At 35.2% G+C, this 14,482-nt stretch overlaps 2 protein-coding genes across 2 annotated transcripts; both read right to left on the minus strand.

Moving 5' to 3' along the window:
- Positions 1–910: 910 nt before the first annotated feature.
- LOC145974262 (uncharacterized) lies at positions 911–2,440 on the minus strand. The gene has a single exon (XM_083104064.1). It carries the CDS (start codon positions 2,438–2,440, stop codon positions 911–913), a length of 1,530 nt encoding a protein of 509 aa, XP_082960190.1.
- A 108-nt stretch (positions 2,441–2,548) lies between these two features.
- LOC145974263 (uncharacterized) lies at positions 2,549–5,901 on the minus strand. Its single transcript, XM_083104065.1, has 3 exons — positions 5,471–5,901; positions 2,720–5,374; positions 2,549–2,675 (listed from the first exon to the last, which is right to left on the minus strand). The coding sequence occupies exons 1-3, from the start codon at positions 5,899–5,901 to the stop codon at positions 2,549–2,551; spliced, it is 3,213 nt and encodes a 1,070-aa protein (XP_082960191.1).
- Between the last annotated feature and the right edge of the window lie 8,581 nt (positions 5,902–14,482).

The following is a 14,482-nucleotide window of genomic DNA, read 5'->3' on the forward strand; positions in this document are numbered from 1 at the left end:
ATAAGAAAATAGGACATATATATGTATGTATATAAATAACCATAAATATTTGTGCTTGACGACGAAATTATACCTTAGTTGAATACAATATGTGTTACTTAACTGAGATATATAAAGTTTAATATGTTTGTGTGTATCAACTTAAGACAAAAATGATATATATACACGTAACTAGAAACTAATTCTCTGACTTTTATTTACTGTACAAAAATTAGGTGAATGTGAAAGACAAATGGATCTCTTATGGATCTTATCGAATAAATCACATAAAATAAACCGAAATAATTATGATTACTTTTATAAAGGATAATTTCTCAGGCATACAACGCTGATACTTCGACAATAAAAAAAAAGGATGATTAAAGATCACGCAATATGATATTGATCTCACGCTTCGTGAAGAAATTATTATCTCTGTCGATGAGATATTCCAATAATATCTGTCGTTACATTTAAGTGCTCTCAATATCGTATAGAGAATGCTTATGCCAATTAAAACCTTCCAATAGGTCTTCCGCATTATTCCTGTCCGGGTCACAACGAGAATTAATGCGCACGTAAGTCGTAATGGCGGCCCGTACACGCTTCCGATGCTCGCCCCTTTAGCGGCCGGTTTACACCTTCGGTCTTTGATGTCAGGATTACTCTCACTAAGATTGATCCGAAGTCCTTTCCAGATATAATTAATATTCACAAGACTATAATCTATCGACACTTCGCTGAGAGTTCTTCTACAGAAACTAGAGCGGACTTTTCTGCTTCTCTCGTTCGTCTTGTCTCTTCTTTTTTCTTGCCGATAGGAGCGCCGCGATTTCGGTCGATAACGTGGTCGATAACGCGGTCGATAACGCGGGATGACCTTTACCCACCGTTATCAACATTTCTATTTTTAACATTCCGCCCGCCTTCATTAATTACTATAATTAATGAACGAATCAGTTGTGTCCGTGTTTATCGGTAATTTGGTAATGGGTCGTTTATACCCAGACATCTGTGTCTTAACTGTGACGACTCTTATTAGTCCGTCCTGTCCCGGATGAATCTGAACTACGCGCCCCAGTGGCCACTTAGCGGGTAGATAACGCTCGTCCACAATCAGAACCATGGAACCTTGTTTAATAGGAGTTGTAACTTCGTTCCATTTATAAGTAGAATGGAACCTTTGTAAATATTCAGTCGACCATCTCGACCACAATGAATCCAGCATCTTCCGGAGTAGCTGCCATCTGGAAAGCCTGGTTGTTTTTTCATCTTCAAGTGACGGCTCAGGTATTACAGTGGGAGCGCATCCCATAATAAAGTGACCGGGTGTGATTGCTGTTAGATCTTCAGGATCATCCGTCATCGGACATAAAGGCCTCGAGTTTAGAACTGCCTCAACTTGGGCTAAGAGTGTTGTCATCTCTTCAAATGTGAGTAAATTCTCGCCAATGATTCTTGTTAGATGATACTTCATCGATTTAACCCCTGCCTCCCATTTGCCCCCGAAATGTGGCGCTGAGGGGGGGTTAAATTTCCATTGAGTGCCGTCTCGTGCTAATAGTGTGGCTAATCTGTGAGATTCTTCGGTTGCGGCTGAGAAAAGACGCTGTAATTCTGCCTCAGCTCCTTTCAGATTAGAGCCACAGTCGCTTATGAGAGTGGCACAGAGTCCCCTACGACTGGAGAATCGTTTGTATGCTGCTAGGAAAGCTTCAGTCGTATAATCAGTTACAAGTTCTAGGTGGATTGCGGATGTGGAGAAGCAAACAAAGAGTGCTACATATCCTTTATATGTGCGTGCGTTCCTTCCTTTCCAAGTCTTAATAATAAAAGGACCCGCGTAGTCCACTCCAGTATTTAAGAAAGGCCGTGAAGGTATGACTCTCTCCGAGGGAAGCTGACCCATTAACTGTTGAGCTCGTGTCCTGCGAAATCTGGCACAAGTTACACAATTGTATATATGACTACGAATTGTAGATCTGCCTCCTATAATCCAGAACTCTTCTCTTATGAACGAAAATGTGAGTTGAGTGCCTCCGTGTAGTGATCTCAAATGAGCCCAGGAAATTACTAATGTCGTTAATGTTGATTTCTTCGGTAAGATGGCTGGATGTTTGGCTTCATATGTTAAGTTGGACGAACCAAGGCGTCCTCCCACGCGTAGGATTCCCTTTGAGTCGATAAAAGGGATGAGTCTAACCAGAGAACTGGTTTTCGGTAACGATTTTCCCGACGATAAAACCCTTAATTCTCGAGAGAAGTTATAACGTTGTACCTCTTTAGTCCAAAATTCCTTTGCCTGCTTAAGTTCAACAGGGCTTATGGGATTTCTCAATGATAAATCTGGTGAACGTTTAAAGCACTTTGCCGCTCTTTGACAAACAGCTGTGATGCGTATCAATTTATCAAGGCTCGAATATCTATCGATTAGATTCCAATTTTGAGTTGACTGAACCATATTAGTTGACACACCAACGGATCGTTCTTCCAATTGAGTTTCATGTTGTTTCTCACAAGGAGTTGAAGGCCAGTATTGCGAAGGCTTGGTGAGCCATATAGGCCCGTGCTACCAGGTTGATAATTCCGACAGTTGTGATGGGGTAACTCCTCTAGTGGCCAAATCAGCAGGATTTTCCAATCCCGGTACAAATCTCCAACTTGCCATGGGTAGAGTATCTTGTATAAAGACCACTCTGTTATGTACAAAATCCCTCCATTGGGCCGGATGTCCGGTTACCCACGGTTACCCACGAGAGTAATGGTTGAATCAGTCCATAGGTATACTTTAATGTCTTCCCTTTGCAGACTTGTAATTACACGTGCTGTTAACTTAATCAAAAGAACGGCTCCTGTTAATTCTAATCGTGGTATCGTTAAGCGTTTCAAAGGAGCTACTTTCGTCTTTGCACATACAAATTGAATGGAGACTTGCCCATGTGAAGCGATATTCCTGCAAAACACGACGGCGGCCATTGCGTTAAGTGAGGCGTCGCAGAAGCCATGTAATTCCAGTTTGCTTGAAGAAGAAGTACCGATCCACCTAGGAAAATCTAACTTGGACAATTCTTGAGAGTTATTCACGATTTTAATCCATTTCTGTAATATATTAGGAGGTACCCTTTCATCCCAATCTATCTTTTCCACCCATAATTCCTGTATCAACAATTTTGCTGTTACTGTAACAGGCGACAAGAATTCTAATGGGTCGAAAATCTTAACAATTGTAGATAGCATAACTCTTTTAGTTACTGTTTCCTTTGTATTTATCCCAATGATAAAATAAAAATTGTCTGAAAATGGACGCCATGACAGTCCAAGTGAATGAACAAGGATGTTATCGTCGATTAACAGATTAGTGGAATCCAGGCGATCGGTACTTAGTATAGAGTTTAGAACTGAAGCTTCATTGCTGATCCATTTCTTTAGTGAAAAACCGCCCACCATGCAGAGCTGGTTTATCTGGTTCACCAGTTCTTGAGCTTGAGGAATGGAATCTGCGCCTCCAAACAGATCGTCCACGTACCGACCTCTTTCCATAGTGGTAACAGCCTTGGGGTATTTAGATCCTTCGTCACGTGTAAGTTGTTGCAACACACGCAAAGCCAGAAATGGTGCACATACCAAGCCATATGTGACTGTTGTCAACTCGTAGATGACTGGTTCGAATTGTTGATCGTGCCATATTATGCGTTGATACTTCCAGTCTTCCTCATGCTGGTTTATTTGCCTAAACATTTTCTTAATGTCGGCTGAGAATACAAAGCAGAATTGCCTGAACCATAACAGGACTTCAAAGATGTCAGTTTGTAATTTGACTCCTGTATGAAGGATGTCATTTAATGAATACCCCGAAGAAGTAGGGCTTGACCCGTTGTAAACTACTCTCAACCTAGTAGAAAGGCTGTTTTCTTTCCAGACACCGTGGTGGGGAAGATAGTAGCAACAAGATGGTTCCGTTGCAATGTTTTGGACTTGCCTCATATGATTCAACTGTTCATATTCTTTCATGAATTCGAAATACGCTTGAGTGCACTTGTTATCCGTTGAAAGACGTTTGATTAGCTTGTTGTGTAATAGAATCGCACGTCCCTTCGAGACACTTAATTTCTCAGTGGAGTCCTTGAAGGGCAACCTAACAATATATCTGCCTGAAGGATCTCTTGAGTGGGTCCTTTTAAAATGCTCTTCACATTCAGCCTCATCAGCTGTCATAGTTGTTTGAGGGATTGTCGGGACAGATTCCAACTCCCAGAATCTCTGCATTAATTTACAAAGTTTTCCATCATATGAGACATGATAGCTTCGAAATTGCCGTTGTGAAGTGTCGGTTTTAGTGGGCCCTGAGATGATCCATCCTAAATTGGTATATTGAGCTATAGGTGTGCCGTCTTGACTTTTAATAAGTCCCTCCTTTATAATTTGTCCATATAAGTCAGCTCCTATTATAATATCAATGTTTCCTGGAACGGAAAATTGAGGATCCGCTAACTGTAGGCCTTCCAAATGCGACCAGGATTTAGCAGAAATATCCGAAGAAGGTATTGATGTGGTAAGAAAGGGGAGAATATGAGCCGAAATCAAGCTCTCAAACTCTGATGGAAAATAAGATCTAATTTTGAATTGAACAAATCCCTTTGATTTGTTTGAAGATTTTGCTCCCAATCCAACAAAAGTTATCGGAGAATGAAGTCTAGACATTTTAAGTCGTTGTGCTAATCTCTCTGTTATAAGAGATATCTCGGAACCTTGGTCCAATAAAGCTTTAACGCGTGTACTATTACCATTCGGAGACAAGACCACAACTTGGACTGTAGCCAACAATATGTGATGTTGAGCTGTTCTGTTAAAGGCATTCGAATGTAATACTCTAGCTTCTCTTGTAGATGTAACAGTAGTATTATCCTTTGAGTTCTTAGAATTTTCAATATTTGACTTATTAGGATCAGTGTTTATCTTCGCATCTTGAGGTGCATCAAAATGAGTGGAAGTATGATGCCTTTTACCGCATCTTTGGCATCTTCTTGTCGATGTACAATTGGAAACTCGATGAGTTCCCAAGCAGTTAAAACAAAGCCGATGTTTGCTAATAATGGCAAGTTTTTGATTCCGTGTTTTTGTACGATACTGAGAACATGCCGTGATATAATGTTTGTCTGTGCAAATGATGCAGTTTCCTGTTTCATTAGATTTACCATCCTTAGTTTTTCCGTAATAACAGGACTTGGCAGTTTTAGGATTAGCTTGAGTATACAATTTTCCAGCTCTTGTTTTTTCGAATGCTTGCAAGGATCTTAGCCGAGTGAGGAGAAAGTCACTGAATTGTGCCCATGTGGGTGGGTCTCTGGTAGAACCTAACTGCTGTTCCCATGCCTTTACGGAATCAGCATCCAGTCTTTGAGTTGCAATATATACCAGGAAGTCATCTCAATATGCCACTGGTCGTTGCAACGTTTCGAACGATCGGTAAATCTGCATAATATTCGTATACAGTTGTTCCAGTTCCGTAGCCGACTCTTTTGCCATCCTCTTGATGTTTAATAGTGAGTGAAAGGCTGTGTTTACCAATAAACGCTTGTTTTCATAGAAGGATATCAAGGCATCCCAGGCCTTCTGAAAATTGTCCGCAGTTAAAGTTGTATGTTTAAGTAGTTGAGCGGCCGAACCTACTAAACTGGTCTTCAGATACTGAAGTCTTCCGACTTCCGTCAAAGTAGGGTTAGATAAAACCAACGAGTTGAATAGGTCCTTATATGACAGCCATTCCGAAGGATTCCCATTGAACCTCGGTAGATCAATACGAGGCAACCTTGCTTGATGAAAACACGTGGTCGCAACGGTCGAAGAGGTATTCGACGATTTCTGAGTCGTCACCTCTTGATTGGTTCCATGTTCTGACCGTGAATCGAGCAATGAACGCATCTTCTCTGTATTAGAGAGATAACTTTCATATGCAGTAGAAAATAAGTTCTCCGTATAATACGAATGTGTCTTTATTCTTCCTGCCTCCGCTTGAGACAATTCCTGTGTCACTATATTAATAGCATCATGAATCAGAGAGAATTTTTGCCATATTTCGTCAAGAGAATCGACTCTCGTTTTAATCCGTAAAACCGTTAAATTAACTGAGTCGACCGCGATCAAAAGATCGTATGAGGTTGAAATGAGATTAAACAACTCGTATTGTTGCCCAATGCGAGCCTGGATATGTGAGAGTCTCATGTTTGGCTGATTCATTAAACATACGTATCCGGCTCGAAGGACCTCTATGTTTAAAATACTATATTCTTGAGGTAACGCAAATCCGATACTAAACTACAATAAAACTAATGGACTGTATATACTAATAAAATGAAAGAAAATCCCTTTGATTATCTATGAACATTAATGAAAAGGTTTGAAATTTCAAATAGGAAATCTATTAAGAATGTTTGAAGTAACAAATTCGGATAAAATTATAACATAAGAAACATTAGCAAATTATAACATAAGAAACAATTCAAATATATGACATTGCATATCTAAGCATAATGAGAGGTTGACATGTATCTAATCACTATGATCAGCGAGCAACAGATGAAAGAGAAAGTAAACAAAAAAAATAAGTATAAAGAAATTCAAAAGTGCGAAGATAAAAATGAGCTTAATATCAGAGCTTTATTATCTATTAATGAATTAACAAGTATTATTGTTTTGTTGAACTCTAATTATGCTTAGTTTGGCTACATAAGAAAATAGGACATATATATGTATGTATATAAATAACCATAAATATTTGTGCTTGACGACGAAATTATACCTTAGTTGAATACAATATGTGTTACTTAACTGAGATATATAAAGTTTAATATGTTTGTGTGTATCAACTTAAGACAAAAATGATATATATACACGTAACTAGAAACTAATTCTCTGACTTTTATTTACTGTACAAAAATTAGGTGAATGTGAAAGACAAATGGATCTCTTATGGATCTTATCGAATAAATCACATAAAATAAACCGAAATAATTATGATTACTTTTATAAAGGATAATTTCTCAGGCACACAACGCTGATACTTCGACAATAAAAAAAAAGGATGATTAAAGATCACGCAATATGATATTGATCTCACGCTTCGTGAAGAAATTATTATCTCTGTCGATGAGATATTCCAATAATATCTGTCGTTACATTTAAGTGCTCTCAATATCGTATAGAGAATGCTTATGCCAATTAAAACCTTCCAATAGGTCTTCCGCATTATTCCTGTCCGGGTCACAACGAGAATTAATGCGCACGTAAGTCGTAATGGCGGCCCGTACACGCTTCCGATGCTCGCCCCATTAGCGGCCGGTTTACACCTTCGGTCTTTGATGTCAGGATTACTCTCACTAAGATTGATCCGAAGTCCTTTCCAGATATAATTAATATTCACAAGACTATAATCTATCGACACTTCGCTGAGAGTTCTTCTACAGAAACTAGAGCGGACTTTTCTGCTTCTCTCGTTCGTCTTGTCTCTTCTTTTTTCTTGCCGATAGGAGCGCCGCGATTTCGGTCGATAACGTGGTCGATAACGCGGTTGATAACGCGGGATGACCTTTACCCACCGTTATCAACATTTCTATTTTTAACATATAAAATGTCGAAAAATTGATAATAAATTTTTAATGATAAATTCTTTGCAAAATTTTAAAACTTAAATTCTATACAAATTCTATAAAAATGCCCAAACTGTAATAGTTTTTTAATAGTAAAAGTTTATACATTACGATAACAGGTAGAATTTCGCGCTTTTAGTGATAACAGAATAGCTTCTAACAATAAAGATGTTTCCATAAATTGAATGATAATAGTAAAATTATATTAGATAATAATATAAAATCATTGTAAAATATTCAAAAATTTCAGAATCTATTTCTGTTTATTTGTAATGAGTGATAATACAACAGTTTAAAATATTTTTTTCAATAGTTTCATATATTAATTTATGGATAGATACATATGTTAGTTATCATTATATATTTAGTTGTTTTTACAAGATTATATATCAAATCTCAAGTTGTAAAATTGTAGTTATAATTCATTACAGTTTAACAAATAATAGATTCTTATACATACATACATACATACATGCATACATACATACATATATATATATATATATATATATACTTATACATATATACATATATACAGGATGTTTGGTCTATCATCTGCCAAAAAGAACCATATGTAGATTTCGTTAAATCGAATTAAAAAGTCCTATACCATTTTGCACAAAACGACGTAAAATTTCGAGATATTAATTAAGAAAGATCTGTCAATTCATATAATATTCATGATTTCGTTATGTATTCGTTTTTTTTCTTATATGCATATTTATCGTACATCGTACGTATGGTGATTAATTAATATTAACAAATTATAAATAATAAATATACATAAAATACTTAACTATTTTTTAAATAAAAATTTAAATAATTGTTTAAATATTATATTTAAATTGAATTATAAAATTTAATGTTTTCGCATATTTGAAAAATGAGATATATTTCTTTTCAATTAAAGAAATATTTGTAGAAATTAATGTATTATCATTATAAAATAAAATAAAATAATAAAATCAGCTGTACAGTAAAAATCAATATCACGTGACATAAAAAAATCAATAATAGAGGATAAAAATCGATACGTGTATCGATCGTACTTACGGACTCGAAATGTACTTACGGACTTGAACGCGCGAATTCTATGCGATATCATTGGCAAACTTTGATCACTTAGAAATAAAAAACTATTATAGCTTCAACATTTATTAGGATTTTTGTGACTATATTTTATCTCTATACGCTATTAAAGTATTGTATGGAAACATCTTGTATTTATATGAACATATACATATAATACATTGTATTATATGTACATATACATATAATACTTTGCTTTTTTTTTGGAAATAGTTGATCCACCATATTTAATTGTAAACAATTTGGCGGATATTAAAAAAATCGAAGGACATATGGCATTATCAAAATTGCTAAAAGCAATACGTACACCTAAAAAACGAATTTTGCAAGAAAATTCACAAGAGGTTTTATAAAAATAATTTTTTTACAATTTTAAAAACATTAAATTACAGAAAAGTATTAAAGAAAAAGAATAATCATAAATATTTCTCGCACAAAAATTGAAGTATTTAATTTAATAAAGAATTAATAAATATATACTTTAATATATAATTTTTGAAAGTGATCCAAAAATTTTAATTTGCAAAAAAGTATTGAAAAATTTTTATTACTTTATCTTTATCTTTATTAATTTCTTTTTTTGTAATAAAGATTTTTCAATACTTTTTCGCAAATTAAGATTTTTCCTGTTATTAATATAAAGCGTTTTGTCATTTTAAACATTTTTTCATAAAAAGAATTGTTTAAGATCAATAGTATTTATTAAAAATCTCTTGTTTAACTCCTTTTTCCTCATTTTTTAAAAATTGCACTTATTTTATTTTATTTTTCATTTTTTTTGGTTTTTAATTTTTCCATTCTTTTAGAATATTTTTGAATTTTTAGTTTAAATTTTTTACATATTACATATATACATATATACAGGGTGGATCAATAACTATTACTACCTTAAATATCTTCGAATTTGTAAGATGTAAAGGAAAATGTTTCAAACATAAATTGTATAGTATGAAGAGAGTTATCATATGGCGATAAGTATGTTTGTCTAGGTGGAGGCGCTTCGGAGATATCAAGGTCAACTTTATTTTTATAAATGTAATACCCTATTCTTCATTGCATATTTTTGTAGCTTATCTCAAGAGCTTTCCCAAACATTATAATAAAATATTTTTTCATTCAGTTGAAATATTTTCCTTTACACCTTATAAATTATAAGATATTTAAGCTAGTAATAGTTATTGAACCAATTTGTATTTAAATACATTTTTAAATTGATTTGATTATTAAAATTAAATATTAAAATACTTTCTTTTAGTTACAGAATAAGAAGAGTTGTAGTTCTCAAGTCGAAAAAAATGTTTAAGAATAATTCTATTTTTACATTATATAATTTATATTATATAAGTTACATTATTATAATTGTTAAAATGTATGTGTTAAATATAATTAATGGTAAATAATAAAATGTAATTATTATTAAAAATTATAATTCTTAATTATATAGGGTGTCATGGAAATTTTAGCCCATACGAAGTAAGGAGGTAGATTGGCTCAAATTAAGAAGGAAGGACTTGTACTTAAATACTTTTGTGATATTCGCAATAATTAACGAAAAATTAAATAAAGAATATCGGCCAATCTGCGTGAGTAGAAGCGCGCGGCGACGAGAGTCGTCCCATTGTAATCCTATACTAGGCGATGGGCGGATCGCTCTCCGAGACATGATGGTGGCGTGCAATATATCGCAATACCGCGCCGAAAAATGACCGGTCCTTTTAGTGGCGAGAAAATGATGCGCTATCATTTCCACACCACCTTGCGGTAGATAGCATCGTGCGCTTTTTTTATAGTAGTTTCCCCCATAGGCCTATTCCACTCTCAATTTAATATGAAAATTGTTCAAAATGCCGTTACTGTACGCTGAATGTATCGTAAATGTAAAAAATTGATGATGACAGTACCTTCACAAAAATTGATACGTGGTTGAAAATCCCTCGACAAAATGTGTTGCACACGTTGGTAATGATACGAGCGTAATCCGTTACACGTAAAGCGTGATGTACCGCGTATCGCGAAAAACCAAATTCATGTGCCACACGACGCACGCTAGTTCCAGGATTTTCATAAAATGCTTCAAGAATCCTTTCTTCATCTCGTACACGAAGACGCACTGCTGGACCGGTTATCCCGATATTATGCACGATACCCAGTTTCACATAATTATTGCACAACTCGTAAAACTGTACGTTCACTTGGCTTTCGTGCACGCCCGGAAAATCATTCCACGTAAATTACGGCCGCGCGATAAGTATTTTCTCTCGCTAGCCCGTATTATTCCTGCAGAATACACTTCATTTTCACTATTAATTTACTACGCGAACACAAGATTTTTACTAAAACCGTCTGAGCTCTCGCAGGCTGTTGCCAGAGCGCATACGCCAGCAGCAACTACAGCTGAGCGGACATGCGAGTGTAAGCGTACGTGTGAGCTCGGCGCCTGCGCATTATGATTACACTCACATGTCCGCTCAGCTGTAGGCATGCTGCTGGCGTATGCACTCTAGTAACAGCCTGCGAGAGCTGAGACAGTTTTAGTAAAAATCATGTGTTCGCGTAGTAAATTAACAGTGAAAATGAAGTGTACTCTGCAGGAATATACGGATATGATTGTGGCATACGGGCTAGCGGGAGAAAATACTTATCGCGCGGCCGCAATTTACGTAGAATGATTTTCCGGGCGTGCACGAAAACCAAGTGGATGTACAATATTACGTGTTGTGCAATAATTATGTGAAACTGGGTGTCGTGCATAATATCGGGATAACCGGTCCAGCAGTGCGTCTTCGTGTACGAGATGAAGAAAGAATTCTGGAAGCATTTTATGAAAATCCTGGAACTAGTGTGCGTCATGTGGTACACGAATTTGGTTTCTCGCGATACGCAGTACATCACGCTTTACGTGTAATGGATTACGTCCGTATCATTACCAACGTGTGTAACACATTTTATCGAGGGATTTTCAACCACGGATCAATTTTTGTGAAGGTATTGTCATCATCAATTTTTTACATTTACGATACATTCAGCGTACAGTAACGGCATTTTGAACAATTTTCATATTAAATTGAGAGTGGAATAGGCCTATGGGGGAAACTACTATAAAAAAAGCGCACCATGCTATCTACCGCAAGGTGGTGTGGAAATGATAGCGCATCATTTTCTCGCCACTAAAAGGACCGGTCACTTTTCGGCGCGGTATTGCGATATATCGCACGCCACCATCATGTCTCGGAGAGCGATCCGCCCATCGCTTCGCCGCGCGCCTAGTATAAGATTACAGTGGGATGACTCTCGTCGCCGCGCGCTTCTACTCACGCAGATTGGTCGATATTCTTTATTTAATTTTTCGTTAATTATTGCGAATATCACAAAACAGTACAAGTCCTTCCTTCTTAATTTGAGCCAATCTACCTCCTTACTTCGTATGGGCTAAAATTTCCCTGACACCCTGTATTTATATTTTAATAACATTAAATTAATTTAAATAATATTAAAAAATCTGAAATTTCGTTTTCTAAAAAAATACATGTATACATGTATGTAATACAGATATATACTACATGTATATGTACTACATATATATATATATATATATATATATATATATACTACATATACAGGGTTTGTCAAAAGTGTGGAAACCCCTAAATATCTCACAAACGGTGCATTTTAGAAAAAAATGTTTCAGGCAAAAGTTGTTTGGTTTCAAAGGGGCCATAAGACGGTATCATTGGTTTGACCTTGAAGAGTCATTTGAAGGTCACGTGAAGGTCACTTCAATTTTTTTAAATGGAACACCCTATATATTTTTGCACACTCTTGTAGCTTATCTCGAGAGCTTTCCAAAACACTATAATTAAGTACCTTTTCGTTAAGTACTTTTTGAGTTATGAGGCTTGAAATAATTTCTTAATTTTACATAAACCGTAAAATATCTTGTAAAATATTCATTTTTCGATTATCTTACCTTAATACTTTTATGTACAAAATAATGAGAGGAATCAATTGGTGTAAAGAAAACACATAGTTGTTTTTAAGAAAAAATATGGAATTGTTAATTGCAAATTACATATTTTTTCTTCAAAACAACTATGTGTTTTCTTTACACCAATTGATTCCTCTCATTATTTTGTACGTAAAAGTATTAAGGTAAGATAATCGAAAAATGAATATTTTACAAGATATTTTACGGTTTATGTAAAATTAAGAAATTATTTCAAGCCTCATAACTCAAAAAGTACTTAACGAAAAGGTACTTAATTATAGTGTTTTGGAAAGCTCTCGAGATAAGCTACAAGAGTGTGCAAAAATATATAGGGTGTTCCATTTAAAAAAATTGAAGTGACCTTCACGTGACCTTCAAATGACTCTTCAAGGTCAAACCAATGGTACCGTCTTATGGCCCCTTTGAAACCAAACAACTTTTGCCTGAAACATTTTTTTCTAAAATGCACCGTTTGTGAGATATTTAGAGGTTTCCACACTTTTGACAAACCCTGTATGTATATGTACTACATATTCATACTTATACATTATTAAATCTTAGCCGATAAAATATCAATTTGAATATTATTATTTTTAAATAGCATTTTATCCGCTAAAGAGAATTGATGTTTAATCAATAAACAAATAAAACTTATTTAAAAACAAAATATATATATATACAGGGTGTTAAAAAAGTATCGCATACGCTCAGTGCCATCCGATAGAGAAGGAGAATTTAAGAAAAAATGTCTAATACAATTTTTCGATCCCATGAATAATTTCGCCGCAATTAATTATTGTAATCAGTTAATCAGCGCGGAGCTACAAGAGGAAGCCAGGGGCGAGGCGCGCGAAGTCTGCGGCGCGACGGCTACCGCACTCATACCATGCTCTCGTACCGAGCGGAGGGAAAGTGCTTGCGATCTATTTATTTATTTTACTCACCTTCTTTTTGATAAGAGTAACAAAATAATTTACAGGAACAATCATCACGTAAAAATTTGCGTGATTATATCACGATACAGACTTTGTTAATTTAATGAAAGAATTTATTTTTAATAAGTAAGAAGGCAAGATAATTTAATTAATATTTTCAGTTAACATTTTAAAAAATGAGTTAAAGAGGATTAATTTTCGCTTCTTACTTATTAAAAAAAATTTTTTCATTAAATTAACAAAGTCTGTATCGTGATATATTAGAATCACGCGAATTTTTACGTGATGATTGTTCCTGTAAATTATTTTGTTACTCTTATCAAAAAGAAGGTGAGTAAAATAAATAAATAGATCGCAAGTACTTTCCCTCCGCTCGGTACGAGAGCATGGTATGAGCGCGGTAGCCATCGCGCCGCAGACTTCGCGCGCTTCGCCCCTGGCTTCCTCTTGTAGCTCCGCGCTGATTAACTGATTACAATAATTAATTGCGGCGAAATTATTCATGGGATCGAAAAATTGTATTAGACATTTTTTCTTAAATTCTCCTTCTCTATCGGATGGCACTGAGCGTATGCGATACTTTTTTAACACCCTGTATATATATATATATATATATATATATATAGAGAGAGAGAGAGAGAGAGAGGGAGAGAGGATAATAAAGGCGATACAGATGAAAAAGTGTATTTATATATAGATATGTATATATTTGTATATATATATATGTGTAATTATATACAGGGTGTACTTGAATTCGCGATGAATATTTTCCATTTCTAAAAAAGGTGTGTTATGTCGAGACTCAAAAGTATCGAAGTATTGTTGTTTATAGTAAAAGGAAAAAAATG

Source organism: Camponotus vicinus, unplaced genomic scaffold (assembly GCF_025532165.1).
Source record: "Camponotus vicinus isolate PSW18456_S1 unplaced genomic scaffold, iyCamVici1.0 SCAF_7, whole genome shotgun sequence".
Classification (NCBI taxonomy): Eukaryota; Metazoa; Arthropoda; class Insecta; order Hymenoptera; family Formicidae; genus Camponotus; species Camponotus vicinus.